Here is a 19,061-nt window from a genome sequence, read left to right as displayed (position 1 = left end):
CAGTGTGCCAGTTACTTTGAACTTGGAGCACAACCCTCCTCAACTCAGTATACAGTGAGAGTATAAAGTGAAGTAAATGAACTTCAGAATAAGAAAATTTCAAAACTTGGCAACAGTTTCTCATATGAGGGGAGAAGTAGGCTAAGCAGGAAAAGTGGGAACCTCTGACAGTCATCTGACTCTGTGCCATCAAAATCAGTCCATCATTCCTGTGAAAGGAAAGGGCACAGCACTGTTGCAGGTCTCAGGAGAATTTTTGTCATTGTTCATTTTACAGTGGACATGAGGGAAAAACTACTACCTTTGTGCCCGCCCAAAACAGTGCTGATGGCACCCCTGTGACAAGTAGTTCCTCCACTAAGTACTTCTTACTGGTTAGAAAGTAGTCAGACTCTGAAATTTTCTACCAGTAACTCAGAAGTTGTGTGGTAATCCACTTTGATTGTCCATGGTGCTGCTTTCTCTTTACCTCTTTTCTACACACGTGCTTGGCATACTTTTCCATGGGGTCTTTTCTTATGGAAAACGTTTTATTATGTTTCACAGAATATTTTCCAGGACAGATGTTAAGAGAGCAAAATATCCTTCTGCTTTATTCATATGAAAATAAAAATTGTGCATGTTCTAACTCCTGACAAGTAGTATTTTCTATGCAGAGATACAGATCAGCTAATAATTGGAGAAGAAAACTGTGTCATGCTCATAATAAATCCAAGGAACGATGGGGAAGGAGCCTATGAAGCTGAGTTACATATAAAGATTCCACCTGAAGCAGATTACACTGGGGTTGAACGCAACAACAAGGTAAATGAAAATCAAACTTTTAGCAATAATAAAGCAGAATTTGGACCCTGCTGTCTCGTGCTCCCAACACAGCAGTGTTTTACCATCATTAAGGGTGTCCCAGTCTGATATCCTCAATAGTTGAACATTAATTGCAGTGTAAACTTGACAAAGTTGTTTTCCTTTGTCGTCAATTATTTTATGTTATGGATGGGCCAAAAACGCAGTCATAATGCAAAATGTGCCAGTGTTCACAGAAGGACTAATGTTGACTGAAGTCCTACTGAGCTGTACTGAACATGCAGTGTTTCCTTTTGGAGTCTGTTTGTTTTTTAAGACCAAAGATGAAACACTATCCTGCAAACAAGCAGAGTGTTCATGTATTCTCTGTTGGACAGCAAGTCTGAATCACCTCATCTGCACATAAATCTCCCAAGCTGTTGCAACATGAGCCTGCTTTTTTCTGTTAGTGCCTGGAATGTTCAGAAGGGCCTCAAGGGTGAGAGTGGGAGAAAGCAAGTTAATTTCCTTTCTAAAGGCAAATGTTTTTAAGGAACTTGAAAGTAACTTACAAGGTATTTCCTTATTCTCCTTCTGTCAGTGACTTTATTAATGGGCTTTTAACCTAGTTTAAAAAAAAATTACAAGAGGTAATGATGTCATCAAAGATGACATTGTGGAAATTCTCTGCAACTTCACGTCTCAGAAGGATATCTTAAAGACGTCAGCTTTTTTTTTTTATTGCCTATTTTTTTGCTCTCTTAGCAAAACCTCTGGTTCTTTTGACTGTGATTTACAAAACAAAAGTTCACTTTGATATACCACACATGGTTGCACTTTTCATTTGTTGCTCTTTAGGAATATTTAGCTGCTCTTTTGGACATTACAAAGGATGTCAGGGGAGGCACTTAATCCAAAACCCACAGCACATACTGCCACATGTCTATCATTTGAGGGACTTGGGGGTGGTGGTGGATGAGAGGCTGGACGTGAGCCGGCAACACGCACCTGCAGCCAGAGCCAGCTGTGTCCTGGGCTGCGTCAAAAGCATCGTGGGCAGCAGATCGAGGGAGGTGACTCTGCCACTCTACTCTGCTCTGGTGAGATCCCATCTGGAGCACTGCATCCAGCTCTGAGGTCCTCACTACTAGAAGGACGTTGACCTGTTGGAGCAAGTACAGAGAAGAGCCACCAGCTAATTAGAGGGATGGAACACCTCTCCTGTGAAGAAAGGTTGAGGGAACTGGGTTTGTACAAACTGGAAAAGAGAAGGGTGACCTAATTGTAGCTTTCCAGTACCAGAAGGGAGTCTACTAGAAAGACAGAGACTTTTTACGGGAGCACATAGTGACAGGACAAGGGTGAATGATTTTAAACTGAGAGTAGGTTTAGATACTGGGGAAAAATTCTTTACTGTGAGGGTGGTGAGACACTGGAGCAGATTACCTGGAGAAGTTGTGGATGACCCATCCCTAGAAGTGTTTAAGGCCAGCTTGGACGGAGCAACCAGGTCTCGTGGGAAGTGACCCTGTCCATGGCAGAGTAGTTGAAATTACATGATCTTTAAGGCCCCTTCCAACTCAAACCATTCTATGATTTGGACTGGAGAGAAATCATTTAAGAGCTTTATATTATTTTAGGAAAATTTGAATTTTATAGTGTCAGCAGGATAGACTTATGGAGAAAGGAAGGAAAAATGACATGAAATACTCTGGTGCTTTGGAAGCCTAAAGAGAAGCTAGAATGGGTTAGAAAAGAGTGTTAACTTTCCTTTTCTTTTGAATACAAAATTACAAATGCCCAGGCTTCAGGCAAAGCATCACCAGCCAGTGAGGGAGGGGATTGTTCCTCTCTGCTCTGCACTTAATTTAATACAGAGTAATTTCAGCAGACAGGTGGATTTGTGGTAGAGCGTGTTGCAATCATGCTGGATAAGGTGTAGAGTTGCTAGAATTAGATGCAATGAAGAAAGTATAACTACATTGTATTACCTCATATTTCTGTGGCCAGCAGCAGATCCAGAGACAGTATATACTTGCTGTATGGTACATTCTTACCCTACAACAGAACGACTGTGTGTTTGAACCCCAAGCCATTGCCTGATTACTGTATGCTATTCCTTTGCCCCATGAAAAGAGCTGTCCATATTGAACACCTGCCTTGGTAACAATAGCTGGGACATAAATTCTGTTATTAAATAATATTCTATTATTAAATAATAACTAGAAGTAAATTAGGCAAATGCCAAGCCCTCATAGATATTTGTTCCACATCAAAAAACATTATGTATTTTGGCAGAACTGTCTCTGCTCAGGCTGGAAACTGCAGAATGGTGGTAGTTCACACTCAGATAGATATTGCCGTGGACAAGCCCGGAGATACTCTTTCTAAACTGAAGCATGACACTCTTAAAATAAATAATAAAAAAAAAAAAGACCTGAAACCTTCTTGTATTACCTGAAAATTCTTAGAATAAGTACATAATGGCTGGCTAGATAAAATGTGATTTGAGCCTTGCGAGGACAAACACTTCTTCTTTATACTTCAACTAGATAAGAAGCTAAATTCCGGCACCTGGTACCTAATCTACCCACTTCTCCTCAGAAAATAAAATTGGAATGTGATGATCAAGGAAAGAGAGGAGGTGTTTTACTCTTCAGCCTTTTGTGCTTAACTATTCTGGCATCAATTAGTAACTCATCACTACGACCACCAAAAGGTTTCAAGTTTGTAGACTGCCTGGATTACTTAAAGCATCCAATCATTTTCTAGTTAAAATGCACCCTGGGAGCACATGTGTTAATTGTTGGGGTTTTACTTTTGCTCAAGACTGCCAAAAAGACCATGTGTTGCTATAAAAATAAAAATTGCTACCAGTGGCAGGTCGCAATTGGTTTTGTGGCAAACACTTCCATCTGGCTGCGTTACCTATGAACCCACTGATACTGACAATAGTAGGTGTACAAGTCTCTGCACTTGCTTGCTTCCTGCCTGGTTTTAATTTTCCTGTTTGGTACTTAGCCACCTCAAAAAGGTGATCAGTGCAAAAATGAAGGCAGTAAACCTCATTATTGAAAGAATTCTACTAGAGTTTATCCTTTGTTACATTTTTATGCTGCACAAATTTGCTTTTTTGATGCTGGTCATATAAATTCTGTACCATTAATCATTTTCTGTCTTAAGAGCATGCCCTCCAAACTGCAGAAAACCTACTCACAAAACTCCTATTTTTCCTCAGCCTTAAAGGGGCAAAAAAATGTGTGATAACGGCTAATTTACTCTGTGCAGGTCTATGATACAGCATTTTTAAAGAAGCTGCCAGGTGACTAATATCCATGAATATTTATTTTATAACATTCAGACCTCAATTTCAACCCTTCTCACCCAACAAAAGCAAAAGTATAAACCCACACATCAAGCTAAAATGAACACTTTTCCAGACAGTATCTATTTCAACTGTGTTAACACCCTCTGTTCTTCCATGTGTTGCTTCCCACCTCTAATTAACCAGCTGTAAAGAGTGTAAAAATCCTTCCCTCTGAACCCTAGAGAGGCTTGGGAAGGCTATTAGTGCACTGGACATGCTGTGTAACCAACTTTGTTTCCTCCTAACGAACTGTAAATGTGTCAGTGTACAATGAGGTGTGTGCTGAGGGCACGCTTCATATGGGCTCTGTTTAGGGCATGCCCTGTCTTTTCTTTTAAATTCAGGAAATGATGAGGACAGCGTGTCCATGCTGGCTTTTGCAGATAAGACGAATTGGTAGTCAGTAGTCTGGAGATTTCCCAGGTCTCTTAATATAACTTGCACATACTGCTTCATCCATGAAAATCACAGATGAGAGGAAAGGTAGTGTAACTTGCTGCATCCTGCTTTGACAAAGCTTGTTTACTTCTGCACATATATGGAAATATCTTCTTTTATTGAATATGTCAGAGAGGAAAGCAGAAAAAAAACCCACACATTTTGTTGGTTTGTCTTATTCTGTAATTTGCACTTTTCTATAGCTGTTCCTCCTTTTATACAGTCTGTTTTTTTACAGGTGACACTACTAGTGATAAAGATTGCTATAAACAACAAAAACCTTAATTTGATAATTTGAAAACCTATCTCCTTTGTTGCCAGTTTATAAACACAGATAACAGTTTATGTTTTTACAGCAGTATTAAATGTTCTAAGTGTTTTAACAGAGATTCGAAAATAAGGGTTTAGGCTTGATCCATTATAAAGTTCTGCCAATGCCAGAAATTCACTATAGAGACTTCTGGTGATGGATAACACAACCATTGCAATTAGCATGAGGCCTTTTCTCCTCACCCAGGTTTGCCTGCTCATTTTTCTCTGTTGAGTCATTATGGCTATAGGAATGATTCACAATAGCAGAGCGGTATGTTAAAACTAGACATACAGTGATCTCATCGTGATTCTTAAGGTTCTGGGAAACTATCCTGTTCGGTTTTCCCTGGCATCAGTTTTCCCCTGTTTTCTGACAATAAGCAAGTAAATGTTTTGATAGTGCACTGAGCAGGTGTCCAAAATCAAAAGAAATGTCACAGTCAAAAAGGCATCACTTTCCCAACTGGATACATTTCACTGTGATCTCTGACCTTTGTATTGGTGTCCTTTCGTTGCAGGCACTGCGTGTATTGAGCTGTGATTACAAGATGGAAAATGAAACTAGAATGGTGGTTTGTGATCTTGGGAACCCCATGGTGGCTGGCGCAAATGTAAGGGAAAACCAGATGCATCTACTGATTTTTATCTAATTGAATTTTAAAGGGGAACAAATGGAAATCTATTCAATTAGCAGAAGGAGTTCCAATAAGCAGCACATAAACCAAATTATTTAGTTGGACAGGAAATTGTTGGTGTGATAAGAGGCAGAACTGTGCCTCTAAAGAACTAACAATTTGTTTTTCTAAAAGATTAATTATGCTGGAACCTGTGTTTTATTTCATTTGCTGCAAAGAAAATGAAAGTGACTCAGTTTAAGTCACAGAAGTTATACAAGTAAATGAGAAGAGAATCCCAATCTGTAATGTGCTCTGTTTATTTTTCTCTTTTAGTATTCCCTTTACTTAAGGGGTATAGTAAGTAACAATTTCTTTAGCCTGATTCTCATCTTCAGTGCATAAGGGTTGTCTTATCCATTTATATCACAGTTTACATCCAGGAAAATGGGGTTGGAATAAAGTTTTACTTCAAGTTATTATTGTAAATCTAAAGGTTTTCCTAAGACAGCCTCTCATTAATAAGACTACACATTAGCTGAAACGTTGGTAGCCTTGTTTTTTAGGCAAAAGGAATTGAATAATGGCTGATGATGGACAGTAGGTAAGGATTTAAAATAGGTTTGGAGATAAAAAAGAGCTACCCATTCCATAATTGTCATCCTTTGTCCCTATTTCATGACAAAACAGTCTGGGAAATCCCAGAAGTGTTAAACTCCGGAATGTTCAGCCATGGATGCCCTTGCAGAGGAATTTAGTGTTTCTTACAAATTTGTAAATATTACAAGTATTTAGCTAAAAGCAAATAATCCAAACATTTATACCTAGATAAAAAAACTGTCCTAATAAAAATGAAGCGGTCAGCAGCATGAACATATATCAGGAATAAACAACAGCTTTTGATTGAAAACTACCACTATTTGAATTTCATATTGGGCCTGTGGCTTTGCAAAGAAACCAGAGCAAATTTCCTAAATTTTTTTCAAAATCCCTACAAAGTTAAGGTTTGTCCTATGGAAGATCAGTATTTCACTCTTCAGACTCTCTACAGAGGGGATCTTTCCTGGCTTCTTACGATCTCGAAGCAGTTCATGTCTAACCCTCAATAAAAGAACCAAATGAGTCACGCTCCTCATGGGAGACTGGGACTAGAATAAGTTAGTTTGGATCCTAGGGATAGCCTCAGATCAGACACAGAACTGAAAGTGAATGTGAACAGGTGTTTCATACAGCTATACAGTTATAAGGACATTATACTGTACAGTTATACATACAGTTATAAGGAGCTGGAAACCACTGAAAATTGAACTCTAGGTAATGGACCTCCTGGGAGGAGGAACCTTGCTGGTGAGCATCTTTCTCGATAGAACAACTGTGAACTAAAAGTCTGAAGAGATTACTACAAACATTTTTTCTGTGAAGGACATAGACAAGAGGGATAAAAGATTTTGAAGGTTTTGTTTTATTCTACTAAATGAAACTCCTAAAAGCTAAGAATAATTGAAAACTTTTCCAAGGAATGGAATTTTCATAATGGGATGATGGGAGGCAGTGGTGGGCCAATGCACTAGATAAATTCCAAGTCAAGTCAAATAAAAATGGGAATTAACCCAAGAATCCTCAAAGAGCTGCTGATGTCATCGCAAACCTCTCTCAAGGATTTTTGAGCAGTCTTGGGAAGCTGGAGATGTCCCAGCTGACTGGAAGGTGGAGTATGTTGTCTTGATTTCCAATAAGGGGAAGAAGGAAGACCCCAGTAACTACAGTCCTGTCAGTCTCCTTCAGCACCCAGTAAAGTTATGGAGAAGATTATTTTGGGAAGTATGAAAGACAGTGCAGTCACTGGTCACAGCCAGCATGGCTTCATAAGAGGAAAGTCCTGCTAGTCAAACTTCATTTACTTCTACAATAAGGTAACCCACCTACTTGACCAAGAGAAGACAGCTGATGTAACCTTCTTGGAATTCAGGAAAGCTTTCGACATTGTCTCTCACAGAATCCTTCTGGACAAAATGTCCAGCACACAGAAGGATAAATACATTGTCTGATGGGTGAGCAGTTGGCTCACAGGTTGAGCACAGAGGGTAATAGTGAATGGGAGAACATCAGATTGGCGACTTGTCACCAGTGGAGTTCTGCAGGGCTCCATCTTGGGCACTGTGCTCTTCAATATCTTCATAAATGAGTTGGATGCAGGAATGGAAGGGATACTAAGCAAGTTTGTCAATGACACAAAACTGGGAGGAACAGTCAACTCCCTTGAAGGCAGGGAGGCCCTGCAGAGAGACCTCGACAAATTAGAGGACTGGGCAATCACCAACCATAGGAAGTTCAGCAAGGGAAAGCGCTGGATTCTGCACCTGGGATGGGGCAACCCTGGATGTGTGTACAAACTGGGGAATGAGATGCTGGAAGGCAGTGCCACAGAAAGGGATCTGGGGGTCCTGGTCTAGGGCAAGTTGAATATTAGTCAGCAGTGCCCTGGCAGCCAGGAGAGCCAACCCTGTCTTGGAGGGCATCAGGCAAAGCATCACCAGCTGATCAAGGGAAGGGATTGTCCCACTCTGCTCTGCACTGGTGTGGCCTCACCTCAAATACTGTATTGTATTACAATACAGTTTTGGTCTCTGCAAAATAAAAAAGACATTAAGTTGTCAGAGAGTGTCCAAATGAGGGCAACATTGTTGTCTGACATTAAGTTGTCAGAGAGTGTCCAAATGAGGGCAACAAAGATGGTGAAGGACCTTGAGGGGAAGCCGTGTGAGGAGCGGCTGAGGGCACTTGGTCTGTTCAGCCTGGAGAAGAGGAGACTGAGGGGGGACCTCACTGCAGTCACAACTTCCTTGTGAGGAGAAGAGGAGGGACAGGCACTGATTTCTTCTCTGTGGTGACCAGTGACAGGACCTGAGGGAATGGCCTGAAGTTGCATCAGGGGAGGTTTTGGTTAGATCTTAGGAAGAAGTTTTTCACCCAGAAGGTAGCTGGGCACTGGAACAGGCTCCCCAGGGAAGTGGTCGAAGCACCAAGCCTGACAGAGTTCTAGAAGTGTTTGGACGATACTCACAAGCAGATGGTGTGACTCTTGGGTGTGATTCCTTTGCAGGGCCAGGAGTTGGACTTCAGTGATCCTTGTGGGTCCCTTCCAACTCAGCATATTCTGTAATTCTGATTCTGTAATCTCTTGTATCAAGAAACCAGCAATTTTAGTTACCTGCTTAGTGGTTTCCCAGTTAGTTTCAGAGCAGAAGCAAATTCTCAAGACACAGACAAAAGTAGACAAGAATCTTATGGATGATCAGGATGCAGTAAAGGAGGGCAGGAGAGCATAAAACTCCCTGGGTTTGGAAGAGAAAAGGAAGACTAAACACAAGAGACACTCACATGTTGAACTACAGACCCTCAGACTCCTCTCTGGCCTTGTTTCCACATCATCCTTGACTCAAAATGCTAGCAGTGTGAAGACTTCAGGAATGCCCTTTGGTGGCTACTAAAGCAGTACTACTCTCACCTGTGTCCTTATGAATTTTCACAGTATAACTGATTCTTCTTTTCTTCAGAATCAATTCTAGGGCTACCATTTTAGTTTGCCATTACCAGATATTCCTAAGCAAAATGCTGTGTGAAGAGTGACTAAGAAGTAGCAGAATAAACCAACAGGATTTATGATGTATTTAAGGATGTTCTGGTTTATAATAAAGTAATTCAACCCTTTAAAATTGAGGCATGCAAAGATAGAGCATTAAAAAGCCAGATGGTTAAATTGTTTGATTATAGTGAGTGAAATCTTAAATCTGAACTTTGTCTTTGAAACCAGCTCTCCTGGATGCTCAGAAAAGGTGAAAGAACTTTTGCTTTTTCAGTCCAAACATATTTATGATGGCAAATGTACTTTCAAAAGCAAAATACCAGCCCTTTGTACAAATTGCATAAATCACAAAAGGTTGCTCTGATCCATTTCCAATTCTGCAAAACAATTCTCCGCTGGCAGGAGATCAGTTATTCTCAAAATAGTCAGAAAGGGACTCTGTGGAAGTTGTGAGTAGAAAGGAAGGATTAGGTCAAAACTGAACGTTCCTAAAGATCTTAACTATTGAGTCACTGTCATGGCTTTTTGGTACCCTGAAACCCTAGAATTCTTGAGATTTTTTAAAGAATTCTTTCAGATCAACTTCTGAGTTGTGAGGGTTATGTTGGGATTTTGTGATATAACCCATGGGATATTACTGCAGTGGACTACAGGGTTGACTGACGTTTTGCATCTTCAAAATGCATCATTGTCATCTGTGTCCTTAAAATTGTTTACTGACTACAAAAAAGTACCTAACCTTTTCAGTAATATCTTTGAGGGAAAAAAAAAAGTTGAAAAAGTAAAAAAAAAAGGTAAAAAGAAAGGGTAAGGAAAATCGGAATACCACATGGCCCAGAATGCAAACTAAATGACTGATACCATCTCACTGGCAAAGAGTGCTCAGTGTACTCATTAATGATTCTGAAATGGATCTGACTGACAAGCTTCCTTATGCCTGTTCAGTGGCATTAGCAAGTGAAATATAGGTTTTATAAAAAATTCTCGTAGAAAAATTTCGAAGTTAATAGAATTCAGTAGTAATAAGGTTAGAAGACTGGAGGCTTGGAAGGTCTTGCCTACTTGTTGGTATGAACCAAACTCATTCTTCAAGAGCACAGAGGTTTTATCTTCCTTATGCACTGCAAGACACTTTAAAACAAGCTTTCCTTCTGTCTGCCAGCATACTCCTAAATCCTATCAAACATAGTAACAGATTAAAGCTTATCAGTAATAGCAGAAATGTCATGTATTTCAAAGATACATGATGTTACAAACATGGAAAAATTTTAATGAAACTAACTTCACTTGGAAAATTTTGAATAAAATCAAACTACTCTGATAAAATTTATGTCCTAGTAAAATAAGGAGGTTGAGTGATTGCTAATCTACAAGTTCAATCAAATTAAACTTCTTTGGCCTCAGTGGGTTTTCAGCAAGGGCAAGTGAACATCTTTGCCCCATTATTAGTAACAGTGTCAAGGGTTACTTGACATTAACAATGTCATTCAACTATACAAAGACAACATCTGCAGCTTATTAGAGTTGTACAGTAGGAGTGTGTTTCACCATTAAATAGGGATTAAGCCTCAGGGGTGTAATACATCATCAGAACTACATATTTGCCCTGTCTGATGAGAATTTTATCTTTGGTTCATCAAATCTTTTTTCTGCTGTAAGTGGAAACAAATTTATTTAGACTGGTTAGTAAAAACAGTAAGAGAAATGGTGAACTGAATATTTGGAAATTCTTGTCTTAAAGACTAAAGAAAGTCATTACATTTTTAAAGGTGGATGGAATTTCAATGCAGTTGTTAACATCATCTCCAAAAAGTGGCCTTATAAAGAGCTTACATCTCTATTCCAAGTCAGCTCTATTCAACTTCTGAGTAATTTAACGAGCACTGTCTTTTCATCTGAAAGATTCTAGTCCCAAAGAGAGAGATCAACTATAACTTTGACATTAAAATAATCAGAATTCAAAGATTTGAACTCACCATTTCCTTTATGATGACAATATTGCTTTCAGCGTAGGCCAGCTGAAAAAAAGTAGTTGAAACACGTTAGGTAAGTTTTGTTCTGGAGATGGATTAATATTCAGTGTTGCACGCCTGCAAATGAAGAAAGAAGGAGAATTGAGTGAAAAAAAAAATTTGGGAAAAAGGAATTGCTTAAACATATGAAACAACATCCACAGAGGAGAATTCCTCCTTTTCAGCGATGTTGAGTCTAAGTCCCAAACATAAAACCCTACATTGTTGTGTCTTGTCCTGTTGCTGACAAGGTTCCCTCAAGTATTTTAAGGAAATTATGCCAAGAAGACAATTTTCTTTTTCTTTCCCTCCCCCCCCCCATAATCTAGTCAGATATTGGCAGAAATGAGGGAATGATGTCCTCATTTCCTAATACCTTTTGATGAATTTCTCAGGGAGATTGTTTCTCCACATGGAGGATATGTCTATATGTAACCATCCTTTCTTAAAAAATTAAAGCCCAATATGCCTGTTATCTGATGAGAAATTCTACCATCAGGCCAGAGAAGAGGTAGACAGGAAGGGAGAAGCCGATGGAAATTGTCAAAGGGTAGAAGCCACATCTGCAGAAACACAAGGGAGCACCAGTGGAAGCACTTATCTCCCTCAGTTTTGGGAGCTGTGTGTTTCACCCTCTCTCTCCTCTGCTCACACACTGCAAGTTGTGGCAAACTAAACTGCAAATGTAACTTTGTATTCCTCTTAACAGAACTGCCGTAAAAACAAATCAAACTAAAATTAAATTAAAACTGCCACTAATTTAGCCTCAGATGATCAGTTAGCTCCACAACACCTAAAGCGTCTCATAGGTCACAGTTGCAGAGACAGTGTGGGAAGCAGGAAGCCCTGGAGACCTGGACAAAGGCATGCAGGGATGGAGGCAGGGATGAGAGGTGCCAGACAGTTATTATTTTCTTTTGGCTCAGCAAAGTAAAGCAAAGACTGTCTGGATGAAGAAGGACCCACCGCTGTTTTCTTGGGAGTATCCATCTCTATTCCTCTGATCTTTCCTCTCTCCGGCCAAGTTTTCCATCTGGTGACTTACACAGGCAGGATGGTATTCTTTCTTAAGAACAACTAGATGATGTTGTTGCATACTGATTTTAAAAAGCAACAATATCCAGTATGTCTGTGAAATGCAATGTTGAACAGTACTGCTTTATTGATCTGGGAGATCAACCAATTTTAATAACCTGCTGTTTTGTTTCTTTCTCAGTTCTCCACAGGCATTCGATTTTCTGTTCAGCATTTTGAAAATGCAGAGTCCAGCATCAGTTTTGAGCTGCAAATAAAAAGGTTAGATATTTTATCAAGAACATGGTTATTTGTATTATGAATTTCTATTGATACATAAACTTTAATATATAAGAAAGTCACTCTAACTCTTAATTGTCAGAAATAATTTCATGGGCTTTCCTATGGTAGCTTACTTCAGGAGGATTTGTGAAGTTGTAACCTTGCTAGCTTTTAGCAAAATAATTTCTTTAAAGTTCAGGTTAACTGATTTTGGTCGGTAATCCAAGGATCTTCTACAGTCTTGCCGAATTTTTACCTTGTTTTCCACTTCCAAATCAATGAACAGTGATAACTTTGTAACAGAGTTGCATATGTACAAACACATCATGCTATGAAATTAAATAAAAAAAAGACATGCCTCTTCTTCACAGCAATTTAGAAAATAAAAGGAGAGCAGTTAAAATCTGCTCAATGGATTTGCAGGCACGAAGAGAGAGAACTACTTCAGTTTGATGCAGGTGAACCTCTGTCATTTTTCCGTTATTTTCCTCCTCATTTGTGGGCCTCACATATTACTGCTGGAGAATCTTCTGGTTTATGCTGAGCAGTACTTCTTCCACAGGGCAGGCTGGGTTAAGATAAAAACAAGAACAAACCTGGGACTTCTGTAGGTGGCAGGGCTTCTGCTTCATCTGTCTTCATCAAATACACACTGGAGTTCCTGCCCTCTCTGCCCCACACACTCAGACTTAATTGCTAATGTCTGGCCTTTAATGAGGGCCTTGATCATGTTCATTATGGTAAATAACTGAGACATTTAAAATATTTAAGTCATGTTTCCATAATGTAACCCGTGAAGGAAAGGGCACGCAGAAACTTGGGAAGGGCACAGCAATGCCACAAATATCAGCGAGGTGTTTGGTCGGGCCTCAGGCCTCTCCCAGAGATCTGGCTGGTGAGCTGGAGACCATGCAAACCTGGGCATGGGCTCCTCCAGACAGAGGCACAACAATTAACTTGTAGGTCTCCTGTCCATGCCACTGTTCTCTTAATGCAAGCAATTCAATTTTAGATGGGTATGTTTAGAGGCATATGCCTCTAAACCTTTTTCATGATATGAAACTGGGGAGTCTCAGAGCTTTTTGGATAGCTAAATCTGTCTAGGTGGTAAGAGTTGAGGGTAAGTCACTGTTTTAAAAAAAAAGTGACATGAATTCACTGAGGAATAAGTCTGAACTTCAGGAGAAAACAGCATCTCATGCTTCCTCCATGAGTGTGACTCACTAAAATGAAAAGGGAAGGAAACATGTTGGGCTACCAAAACCAACAGTTTCCAGAAACTGGTATGATAGTGCTGAAGAGCACCCAGCTACTTTAAAACCAATAAAAGGAGTAAAAGTTCTTTCATGGGAATGTACCCTACAGTTCAAACTCACTGCTTTGTACATTCATTCTCAAGCAGCACTACAGTTTGAGCATTTCTATGTCCTTAGTGAACAGGTAAAACAATTCTAAAAGGAGAAGAGAACAGAAATCCATGAGGCAGAAAGAGGAAACTACCTCAAGGGAAGGAAAAGGAAGAACACATCTGAATTTGTGTCCTAGTCTGATTTATTCAAAAGAGAGACCTTTCACTTACTTCAAAACATCAAGTGGAAAATAAATATTTTGGTTTGCAAGACTGAAGTTCATTACTTATAGCAAACAAGGAAGAGTCTGAGTAGTGTCTTGAAATCTGATTCCTTTTCTGATGTGGACTTCATTAGGCAATTATATATCCCTTAGAAAGAGAGATGTCCTGGCACTCTTATTTAAACTATTTTCATCCCTAAAAAATACCATAAAACATGAATAAGATTTGAATACCATAGATAGATATATCTATATATGCTCAAAATCTGTATTTTAGCTCCATGGAAAGTGAGGCCATTATACAAATTGGAGAGCAGCTTATTCTAACAAAGTAGTGATTTAGTAACTTTTATACTTCAAGCAATTTCTTTACTTTTGTGGTCAAAACAATGGCTATAGAGGATCACATTAAAAGTTCAAATAATGTTTGAGGAGAATCTGCATTAGTTTACAAACAAATTAGAGCTGCTCCTAATTTTAAAAATCTGTAAGCAGAAAGCCTGGATCAAAGCAGTATTGCGCTTTAATTCTCAGGAGTCAGTCACTGGGAATGCTGGCCTCCTCTCAGTGTTTCCATTTGACTGATGCTCCCCAGATGTGATAACAGCAAACTGTGACAGCAGTAGAAACTTAGTCTTTGTGAAGCAAGGAAGTACACACTTGCTTGAAAAAAACATGCAAATTTAGTATTGTTAATCCCATGATTAAATAAATTCTAAATCTGTAGTTACTTATTTTCTCTGTTTTAATGAATTTGAACCTGAAAACCTTTCTTTACATAAATGGGCTGTAGTCCTAGGAATGGTCTTTTAGAGTAAGAGAAACTACCTTTTTTAATAAGGATTTTCAAAAAGGAGAGACAACAAAGTGAGTGATAGCACTGGACTCTAAACATAGGGATCTGTTTCCACTGATAAGTGGGATTAAGAGTGTAAACACTCTCTGGATAGGGAAGGGGAGGGAAGAAAATAAGAAAAGTAAAGAAACAATTGATCTCAGTTCTTTTTCCTCAAAGACACTGTCATGCAGAAGTCACAAGTTTGGAGAGCCATAAAAACAATATTTTTTATAAAAAGCCTGTCTTGTTCGTTAACGTTGCCTTTCTCCAATGCATGGAATAAACTTGGGTTTTAATAAAATACTTCTATCCAGACAGATAGCCAAGTTGAACAACGGAATTTACATGATATTCCGAGCCACATAAATTTGTATCATCATATTCATCACAGGATTCTCTAAAGGCAGCTTGAGTTGATTGTATTATTAAGCATGTGATGAGCTCAAATAATACCAGTGTCCTGCAAGACTAAAGGGTAGCAATGGGAAGCCCATGATGTAATATATCCAATGGCATTGCATCCTAATTGGGGCCTTGTAGTATTCAGTGCTTTATCTATAACAATCTAGAGTTCTGATAAATAACCTTTGTTAACACTTGTACATATCTTTTCCAGCTCTAACAAGATAAATCCCACCAGCAACTTAGTTAACCTGCATATCAATGTCAGTGCTGTGGCTCAAGTACAGATCAGAGGGTAAGTATTCAACTATTTCAACTCATTAAGATAACTACTTTCTTATTGAATCTTTCTGCATAATCCTGTGTAGTGAATCTTTTGCCATATTATAATGTCAAATGCCTTGTCCACCTAGAACACCTGGGTCTCACCCCTGCAAGCCTTGCAGGATGGAGCTACTAAGGATGTCCTGAGTTTCTGAGCAAATACAGCAACCTGGAGAATCTCACATTGTAGTAACACTACTCGGAGCCGACATTTTAACTGGGCATTCAAATCATGCATGGATGTTACTCTAGCACAAAATACCCCTTCATATGTTTAGGTCTGCTTGTGCAACCACTGGGACACTTCATGCTGAATACTAAAGCAGAATCTACTGCTTTTGTGACTGGAAATGTGAACCACATTATGGCAGGGCATAGGGAGCAGAGTGAGGCCTTTGGAGAAAGGATGAGTAAGGAATGAGTCATTACAACAAGTCAACCAGCTACTACTGTAGGATTCTTACATTTCTGCCTGAAGCAAGTGCTTATCCACTGACACAAAGGATACCAAAACTAAACAAGCACAGGATATGAAAAAGATGATTATTTCTATCTCTATTTTCAGATACAGCTTGGTTTTGGAAGCTATGAAATGCAATTAGTTGATAATTACCTGTTGAACATTAGCCAGCACTGTGCCCAGGTGACCAAGAAGGCCAATGGCACCCTGGCCCGTATCAGACATAGCTTGGCCAGCAGGACCAGGGCATTAATTATCCTCCTGTACTCGGCACTAGTCAGGCCACACCTCAAATACTGGAATTATATTTGGGCCCCTCACTTGAGGGGCATTGAGGTACAGGGGCATGTCCAGAGAAGGGCAACAAAGCATGTGAAGGGTCTGGAGCACAAGGCTTGTGGATGAGGGAGTGGATGAGGGAGCTGAAGTTGTTTAGTCTTGAGAAGAGGAGGCTCAGGGAGACAACTACCTGAAAGGAGGTTGTGTCCAGGTCAGTCTCCTCTCCCAAGTAACAGGTGATCAGATGAGATGAAACAGCGTCAGGTTGCACCAGGGGATGTTTAGGTTGGATATTAAGAACATTTTCTTCACAGAAAGGGTTTTTGAGCACTGGAAGAGGCTGCCAAGGGAAGTGATGCAGTCACCATCCCTAGAGGTATTGAAAAGCTGTGTAGATGTTGCACTGAGGGGCATGATTTAGTGGTGGACATGATTGTACTAATTTTATGGTTGGACCTGATGATATTAAAGATTTTTTTCCAACCTAATTTATATAATTCTACAAGAATATCAGACTACCCTGTAAAATCTTGGAACTAGACTTCTATCCCGGCATTCTGGAGGAATTTGTCAGGATACTCTTTTAAAGCACATAATTGCCCCCAGTGCTCTTTGTCTGAGATGTTAGATCTCCTACTTCTCTTTTCAAAGTACAGCTCAAGACCTTAACCATTATCAGCTCTGCAAGGGGAAAACAGGAAACTACATGGCTTGGCTTCAATTCCATAGTCAGGCCATGAGGCTTGGCTGATGTAAGAGTGCTAGATGTCTCTTATAGAGTGCACATCAAGGGCTACCTTAGGTGTGAACAAATAAAAATGTATGTATTTATGGTGGGGGTTATTTTTAAAAATTATTTATTGTTATCTCTTTAATGATATTATAACTATGTAGTGCCAGCAATAAGTCAGATAATTATGCAGATCACCAAGACCATGTTTTCTGCTCTAATATTCAAGCTAAGTCAGTGAGATTTTAAAAGTATTTCCATCATGTTTTGTAAGTGTATTCCAGGTAAAGAAGACTAACCCTAAAACTAGAGTGAGGGTGAAAAAAGAAGGACTGGCACTCAAAGACTGTGTAGATATATGTTAATGATTGTATTTCTGAAAAGGAGCAGTTGAAATACAACATGTTTAATTAAAGGACACAAGTGAGAATATTATTTCATTTTCTGTATTTAGTGGTGATCTAGGGAAATGAGCTGGATAGGAAGGGAGGTGAAAAGTACAAAATCAGGGTAACACAGAAAGAGAAGTAGAGGCTGGGGAAATAAGAATCAGAGGTGTTATTTAATGGGCTACAGATGTGTGAGAAAATGTTGGGAGCCAGCAGCTGTCAGATGTTGCCATGGGTGAACACCCAGGTTACAGGCTGGCTGGAGCCTCAGAGTATCAATGGAACAGTTGTGGTTACATACACAGGACTTCTCGGTAAGGGCTGCTTCCAGAGCTGTGGATTCTGGGTTTTTTGTGAGGTTTCTTGTTGCTTTCATAGAAAGATTTTGCAAACCGTTTTTACTTTGCAAACTTTTTGCCTCCAACATGTTCTTTTTGTACCATAGCGTGTTCTTTTTAATGTAACAGGTAAATGGATAGACCAAAAATGACCAAAACATCCTCGATTTTTAAGAGCTTGGCAACAAGTGGAAAAAGTGTCTTGAAGTGCTCCCTACAATGCTAAGAAACAGGTCATTAAATACAGAGGAATTACTCAATTGAATGATTTCCAGTTTCTTCCCTCTTAAGTCTTGTAGTTTTCTTAGCTATAGCATGCATGTACAAAGTGCTTTGTTCACAGATTTTGCTAATTACTCAGAGATGCTAAAACATGCAGTTCCGAGGGAATTACTCACTATTTCCTAGATAAAAATAAAACAGACTATGTCCACATTTGGATAGGAAAATATCTTGCATTGGTTTCTCTGCTCTGCACAAAGTTGCATGAAGTGGGACTGGATGTGTTGTACATTTTACTGAGGAAAAGTAAGTAGTTATGAAATTTTGAATAAGCATACAGGCATGTATACTTGTACAGTGGAACCATGCAAATTCTTCCTCTCTGAAAAAGGAAGAAATCTTCTCCAATATCCTCTTCTAAAGAAAATTAAGAGAACTCCTTAGATACTTCAGTGAGCAGTTGCTTTGGTAACTGAGATTTGATTATTTTGCTTATCTTTTTTTTCTATAAAAATGTAAGAGTTTTAGTATTGTAATTGTTATCTTCCACTGCTGAAAAAGCACCAGAGGAATGAGGAATTCAGGAAGGAAGTCATTTGGATTAGGAGGATTTGCAGCTGGCAGAATTCTTTTTGTATATCCCACATAGGCCTTTTCTGTAGACCATGCTTTGTTTATCTTATTTTTCAGTTCTCTTGTTTGACTGATAATTGTCACATGAAAGTCTAGGAAAAATCCTTGCCTAATAAATCATTCAAGTGTTAAAAATATTCTCATTTAAATGCAAAATAAAATAGTCAAAAGAAAATATTTCTTCTTTGTTTGACATGTTTTTACTACTTTCATGTCAATAGCAGAAGTCCTCAAAATAACTCTGAAATCTGTTAAAATAAATGTCCTTTTATACTTTAGAATCATTTTAATTGAATGTCTACATTTACACTCTGCATTTTATAATTCTAAGGATAAGGAAAACACTTCCCAGGGAGAGCAATAGAAACTACTAGTTTTTGAAACCCTGCCTGCTTCTTTTTGTCTCTGTACACTTTCTGATTTGCAAATTTTTGCAGTAGCTTGGGGGTCTATGTGTCTTGGCTAT

At 39.1% G+C, this 19,061-nt stretch overlaps 1 protein-coding gene across 1 annotated transcript in view; it reads left to right on the top strand.

Annotated features, from left to right (window-relative positions):
• The window catches only part of LOC114071237 (integrin alpha-8-like), a gene marked incomplete at its 3' end in the record, with an annotated part of 39,234 nt that overhangs the window by 9,904 nt on the left and 10,269 nt on the right, over positions 1–19,061 (top strand). The window contains exons 7-10 of the mRNA XM_027909007.1: positions 657–804; positions 5,419–5,511; positions 12,329–12,408; positions 15,435–15,515. Coding sequence (XP_027764808.1) covers positions 657–804; positions 5,419–5,511; positions 12,329–12,408; positions 15,435–15,515 — 402 coding nt within the window. The remainder of the gene's footprint in view (positions 1–656; positions 805–5,418; positions 5,512–12,328; positions 12,409–15,434; positions 15,516–19,061) is intronic.

Source organism: Empidonax traillii, unplaced genomic scaffold (genome assembly GCF_003031625.1).
Source record: "Empidonax traillii isolate 1590-97213 ecotype Southwest subspecies unplaced genomic scaffold, ASM303162v1 scaffold1913:size50378, whole genome shotgun sequence".
Lineage (NCBI taxonomy): Eukaryota > Metazoa > Chordata > Aves > Passeriformes > Tyrannidae > Empidonax > Empidonax traillii.
The sequence above is the reverse complement of the archived record's forward strand: the minus strand, read 5'-3'. Positions and strand labels throughout refer to the sequence as shown.